Source organism: Papaver somniferum, chromosome 5 (genome assembly GCF_003573695.1).
Source record: "Papaver somniferum cultivar HN1 chromosome 5, ASM357369v1, whole genome shotgun sequence".
NCBI lineage: Eukaryota > Viridiplantae > Streptophyta > Magnoliopsida > Ranunculales > Papaveraceae > Papaver > Papaver somniferum.
In genome coordinates, this window is record NC_039362.1 from 141,837,534 (window position 1) to 141,844,134 (window position 6,601).

At 38.5% G+C, this 6,601-nt stretch overlaps 1 protein-coding gene across 2 annotated transcripts; it reads left to right on the forward strand.

Annotated features, from left to right (window-relative positions):
- Nucleotides 1-430: 430 nt before the first annotated feature.
- On the forward strand, nucleotides 431-5,532 carry LOC113282982 (ribosome biogenesis protein BMS1 homolog). Of its 2 annotated transcripts, none has more exons than XM_026532086.1 (13): nucleotides 431-702; nucleotides 796-886; nucleotides 978-1,096; nucleotides 1,489-1,679; nucleotides 1,878-2,088; nucleotides 2,762-2,981; nucleotides 3,143-3,327; nucleotides 3,399-3,614; nucleotides 3,767-4,012; nucleotides 4,220-4,429; nucleotides 4,800-4,991; nucleotides 5,073-5,174; nucleotides 5,272-5,532. In XM_026532086.1, exons 1-13 carry the CDS (start codon nucleotides 508-510, stop codon nucleotides 5,368-5,370), a joined length of 2,277 nt encoding a protein of 758 aa, XP_026387871.1. In that variant the 5' UTR covers nucleotides 431-507; the 3' UTR covers nucleotides 5,371-5,532. The 2 variants fall into 2 exon arrangements, with proteins under 2 accessions (XP_026387871.1, XP_026387872.1); XM_026532087.1 differs by having other exon boundaries at nucleotides 3,167-3,327.
- Nucleotides 5,533-6,601: the final 1,069 nt, after the last annotated feature.

A 6,601-nucleotide genomic window follows, 5' to 3' on the forward strand; every position in this document is an offset into this window, starting at 1 on the left:
AATCTAGATTCCAATCTGGCGTAGGGCTAAGGTGATAGCTCCTGCATGATTTGAATTTAAAGGTTAGCAAAGGCACCAGAGCTCACCATATATGAAGGTTAAAAACAAATTTCTATAGGAAAGCATGCGCAGTACCTATGAAAAAAAAAAGATTTTAGTTAAAATTTATGATACAAAAACAGACATGGTAGATGACAGAAACACGACTACATAGTATCCGAACGAATAGAGTGTCTTTTATGCACAGCTTAAGGGGCCAAAAAATCTTACTGAAAGAGTACCTTTAACCGCAGCACAACTGCAAAAAGCTTGTGGAAGTTTTGCCTTGGACGTAGACTGGATCCCAACACTTGTCGGGTAGAAACCGAAACTGCTATATACCGGACCATAAAACGGATTCTTATGTCATAAGATAAGACTCATGACCGAATGTATTTACAGCAAAAGCAAAAATATACACTACCTAAACCCTAACTATCACCGCTTGTTAGAAATTTGGAAATTCGAATGGCGTCTTCTTCTAGTACTAAACGAGAAGGTAAATCTGTTCCTGAAGAACCCTTAAAGAAGAGGAAGAGAGATGACGATGATGCCAACAGGTCAAACGTACAATTTCAGGCTACTTGTGATCAGAAGGAGCAGCAAATTGATCAGGAAGAAGAACCAGCTCCTTACGTAATTCTAGTTCAAGGACCTCCCAATGTAATTATATCTTTCGATTTTTATCATAATTAAGGTCACTTTTAGTTTCTTTCGATTAGTTTCTCACGGTATTCCCGGAATTTCATACTGTAGGTTGGGAAGTCCCTGTTGATTAAATCGTTAGTCAAGTTTTATACAAAGCGAAGTATCAAAGACATCCGAGGACCCATTACCATCATAGCAGGTGCATGCAGTCATTGTGTGATTGTAATTGTCTTAAAACGTTTTTAAGATTAATTTGTCTTGATTATGCTTTTGATTCAATGTTTTGTTAGGTAAGAAAAGGCGGCTACAGTTTGTCGAGTGCCCGAATGATGTGTGTGGCATGATTGATGCTTCAAAGTATGCCGATGTAGTCTTATTACTCATTGATGCAAGTTATGGCTTTGAAATGGTAAGTCATCATTATATAAAGTTCAGAGAATTCTTTGTGACACTGGTTCCTTCTACGCATTTATAGTTCTTGATTCATATACGAGATAGATACATGCTGCATCACTTATGCGTTTTCACCTCATTATCGGGTAAATGATGACGATCATTACGGAGATTAGAATGTCTATATTTGCCTACCCGTCTTCTTCGAAATTGCACCTCTCTCTTGTCATTGTATTTCCCTTTTGTTTTCACCAATAGAGAAAACAAAAGTTGAATGCTATGAGACTGCATGCTTTCCTTTCATGCCTGACACTCTAAGCTTGTTTATGTCTTTTCATTTGCTCAACTACTAGCTTCTAAGGTTTTTTTTCCTTTCCCCCTCCTGCAAAATGCATTTGTTGATTTCAGGAAACATTTGAGTTCGTTAACCTTATACAAGTTCACGGCGTTCCTAAGGTTATGGGAGTTCTCACACATCTTGACGATTTTAAAGATATAATGAAAATGAGTGAAACCAAGCAGTGCCTCAGGCTTCAATTCTGGACTGAAATATGTGATGGAGCAGAACTATTCTACTTATCTGGTCTCCATCGTGGGATGTAAGTTTCTTTCACTCAGAACATAGCAAAGTATCTAGAGCCATACAGTTCATGCACCTACCATATAACATTTTGTCATTTTGTTTGTCAGTTTTAAACTCAATAGACTCACTAAATGAAGAAAAAAAGAATTGTAAATGGTCAATATAGGAATGCTGCTTGTTCATTGTGGTTTCTTATCCAGTTTATGAATATCAGGTACCGGAAATCTCAAATTCACAAACTAGCAAGATTTATATCAGATATGAAATTACCTCCCTTGTCATGGCGAGCTACGCATCCTTATGTGCTGGTAGATCATTTTGAAGATATTACTCCACCAGAAAGAGTGCACATGGACAAAAAATGCGTTAGAAATATAACTTTGGATGGCTATCTTCGAGGTTGTGATATTAAGAAAGGAACTAAGGTACATTGTCTAGCTAAGTTATTCCGACTCTCTCAAATGTTTCCATATTTTATTGGTGCACTGAACAGTAAACATGCCTTTTGCCTCATTACGTGCCAGAATTATAGAGTGACAGCCACCTAGTCAAATATGTGTTTGTTTTGTTTGGTTATCCATTTTGTTAATAAAAGCATATCTGATAGCATACTGCTAAATAGCATTCCGCATGGTAGTGTCTCATTTGGAAACTTCTTTTTTATCTTGTCTGTAGATTTTTGTTATCATTTCGAAACTTGTGCAAATGTGTGGAAGAAAAGTCGAAAAATCGATGTGAGTGCATGTCTGTGGTGTGTGTGTCTAGGTTTAGGTACTATGAATTTTCTCTAATATGACGTAATATGTTTCACCAGTGCGAGGTTTGATTTTCTTGCAAGTGTTGGAACCTAGTGATTTTCAGTATTAATCACGTACGTCTGTGGAAAAATCAGGAGTTGCTTTAAGAGTCCTGGACAATCATTTACCAGATAATGAGGTTTTGCATTCATTGCAACCTTTTGCTTGTCACACAGTATACAATGTTCTATTCTTGTTGGCCCACTTTTCTGCTGTCACCATACGTGTGACTTATAGTTTCACTTCTTTCTATCACAAGTGCTGCTTGCATATCATCACAGTATACAATGTTCTATTCCAGGTACATATAGCTGGTGTTGGCGATTTCCCTATAGCTGACATTACAAGGTTACCAGACCCTTGCCCTTTACCATCTGCTGCCAAAATGAATGAATTGAAAGGCAATGAGATCTTCTTTTATGCCCCAATGCCTGATCTTGGGAATCTTTTGGATGACCAGTGTCTGGCTCCTAATGAGTCTGTTCAGTTATCTGAAGAAAATGGGAAATGTGCTCGAGAAGGTGATATTCTACTCAGTTTTCTCTCTAACTTTATGTTTGGAAGTTATCTTCTCAAAGACGCTAGTAGTACTACGATGGTTGAGAGTTGAAATAGCATCAAATCCTTGCCAAACATGGCTTTCTATAGTTCTTTGTAGTCAATTGTGTGCTTTCCTCACCAGATGCAATGAAAACTTTTGACGCAGCAACTGAAGAGCAGAAGCTTAGAAGGCTTGCACTTCAAGCAATATTTGTTGCTGATTTTCCTTTTCTTAAAGGTTCCGGGTCACCAGACGAGGAGAGTGATTCCAGAAGGGGGTCCGAGTTCCACGAGCAACAAGCTAATTGTGGTGGATATTCTGACAAGGTAAGCTGGCTTCACAATGCAACGAATTTCAGTTTGAGGAAAGTAGAAGCTAAAACGTTTGGATATTGCAGGTGGAGGAGGTTGACATTCAGAAACAGATTAATTTTGTAGACGTCAACAATCTTGATGGGGTAACCTGCTTGGAGTTCGAGGGTATGCGAAAAGGGACTTATTTACGGTTGGAAGTTTGTGACGTTCCTTCTGAGATGGTCGAAAATTTTGATCCCTATCACCCTATTCTGGTTGGAGGTATCAGTCTTGAAGAGGAAAATGTTGGATATATGCAGGTTGTTAAGCCTTTCCTTCCTTTAAATTACTATGTCAAAGTATGCTGTATTGCTTATTGTACTGTTCGAAAGAAATTTCATTCATTACTTATAGAGTGAGATATGTACGTCTACAAAACTTCCTAGTTATGTACTTTGTGTTGTTCTTCCAGGCAAGGCTTAAGCAACATAGTTGGCACACAAAACTATTGAAGACAAGAGATCCGATCACTGTTTCAATTGGTTGGAGACGTTACCAGACGACACCGGTGTATGCCGTGGAAGAAACCAGACGAACTGGTTCTCATGAGATGCTCCACTACGCTCCTGAGCACAGGGACTGTCTTGCGATGTTTTGGGGCCCTCTTGCATCCTCAAATACTGGACTTGTTGCTGTACAGAGTGTCCCAGGCGATAAGGTCTGATGTAGTATATTTGGTTAATGTTAAACTGTGTTGTTTATCTACTTCTTCTTCTGAAGATGATATCTTTTAATTTGTTTGCTACCAACTATGTGACATGGAGATACTTTTTCTTAACTATGTGACCGGCAGATATGTTCACCTATTGCTCATGTACTTATTTATTGAATCTTTATTAATAAACGACTTGCATTTGAACCCCAGGCAGCTTTTCAGATCACAGCAACGGGTTTCCTGCTGGGTTTCAACCAAGCTGAAAAAATTGTGATGGAACATAAACAGAAGGGAACTCCTTACAAGATAATTGGAAATACTGCTCTTATCCAGGACATGTTTACATCAGATCTTGACGTTGCTAGGCATAAAGATGTAGTAATTTGGACTGCTAGTGGTATTCGTGGCAAGGTTATTGAGGTTCGTATGCCTTACATGAAAATGATTTCCTCTATTCTATATTTGTGCTCGCATGCTTTATTCCCTATCAAGTATCTAAATTGTTTAATAAGTTGAGATCCGTTTACTTCTCTGATATTGTAGTTTTTTAGTAAATAAAGTTAGTTAGTGTGGTCGTTCTTTCAAATCGTCAAACATCAGGTCATTTCTATGTGGTACATGGCTATCCAGTGCATTGACTAATGTGCTATAGAGTCGGCTATAACTGTTCCTCCTAGTGAATACCCAGATTGTATACATGCTTGCGTTGAATTCTATTGTTGTATCAGGAGCTCCTACATTCCCGTGAAGCTTCTTTTTGTTTGTTACTTACCGTTTTGTTTTGGGGCAGGCTGCAAGAAAAAAGCTTGTTTATAAACTAATGAGGAAGGGAGATAAACCTAGTGAAGGGATTGCTAGATGCGCATTTCATCGCGAAATTCGTATGAGTGATGAATTTTTCATGGTTGTATGGAAACCAGTTCAGGTTCCTCGCTCTTTCAACCCATACACGGCATCCCAGTTCAGGGATTCACTGGACAAGGTTATCTTCTAATCTGCACTTAGGGTATGACTTACTAATTTCATTCTGCTGTATCTGACTTATATTTGTCCCGAAACCAAGGATGATCCTACTCGAAGGCGGCAGACCCTTGGACAACGACGTGTTGTGGTCTTTCCTGAAGGGGAACCTAGATCTAGTAGGCAGTTGCTTAAAGAGTATAAGGTAAAGAAATTGTGTTTGCCCTGTTCGGTTTAGCTTTCAGGATTATGAAGTTGTCAACTCTTGGTCTGATTTGATGGATATTATGTATTTTTGACAGATTAAAAAGAAGCAGAAGGCAGTGGAGAAGAAGAAATCAGAAATGTTGGTGTTCCCCGAGGAAAAAATGCGCTTTAGAAAAAAGTTGAAGTGGTTATAAGAAGAGAAACAGTAAACGTAATGGAAATTGTAAGCAAGGCTAGAGAAAATCACAAATGTAAATTTTAATGCTTATTATGTTAGCTTGAAGTTTGTATTCAAAAGATAGTCCCTTGAGTTATGGGGGGGATTGACAAATTTGTCTCTAGTCTTTTATACTGTCTGTCCCGTCTTAAAAAATTTCAGATCACAAATCTGACCCTATTAAGAGCATCCACAGCCACGACCAAATTTGTGGACTATAATCAAATTTGGTCGTGAATTGAAACACAGTGGGTGAGACTAAACCCAAATATAGTCCATTTTTGTAGGGTTTGGGACTAAATTTGATCACCCACACGGACTATAATCAAAATTGGTGGGGCGTGAGTATAGCTAGCGCTTGAGAGTAGACGTGGGTTTAGCATGCGCTTGGAATCAGGCGTGAGTTTAATCAATGCCCATCATTGTATGCGCTAGTATAATGTCTGTCTGAATGTAGACGCTAGTATAATGTCCGTCCAAAGAAAATGAGACGGATCTTAAATATTCTACGCCTGATCTCCAGACGTTGACATAGAGTGACTCCGCTCATTATTAGATGCAGACTATATGTCCGCCAGACTAAAATTTAGTCTTCACCTACGGCGCTTCAACTCCAAAAATGTCAAAAAAAAATTAGCATTTGGTATGATTTTTAATATTTAGTCCTGTCTATGACCGTGGTTGCTCTAAGACCTAATGTTTAAACCACCTTCAAAAACCTCTTGGTTGTGTATATGGTCCTTGAGCTTTACTAATTTGGTCGGCAAGAACCTTGCTTTGTCATTCTTCATTTTATAGCTTCCCAGATAAATTGTGAATGTTTTAGGGCATACAAGAAAATTTTAGGGATATAAAAAGACTAAACTAATGTGGGGTTAAGAGCGAATCCTACGGGTAATCCCCAAATGAAGACGATCTCTTTCATATGAAAGAGTACTCGTCCAATAGAAAGGGTGAAGCTTTTATGGCCAAAATTGAAAGAGGACACTACACGGGTAAGCATCTCCCGTTTAAGATTTTTTTTCAAAATTTACTAATAAAATAATGGTTGGAGGGAAAAATTTATTTTAAAGAACTGATTTTCAAGCATTCACTGGGGACAGTCCCCGGCGAGATAGTGAAAAGCAATGTAGACGGGGGACTATCCCCGTCCAACCCTCTCTTTTTTTAACTATACGGGGGACTGTCCCCCGTATAGCTTTTTTTTT

Coding starts and splice junctions, on each gene's coding strand:
- LOC113282982 (XM_026532086.1), top strand. CDS start 508: ATGGCGTCTTCTTCTAGTACTAAACGAGAAGGTAAATCTGTTCCTGAA. Junction 1,680..1,877: donor TCTGGTCTCCATCGTGGGAT/GTAAGTTTCTTT, acceptor TATGAATATCAG/GTACCGGAAATCTCAAATTC. Junction 4,013..4,219: donor AGAGTGTCCCAGGCGATAAG/GTCTGATGTAGT, acceptor TTTGAACCCCAG/GCAGCTTTTCAGATCACAGC.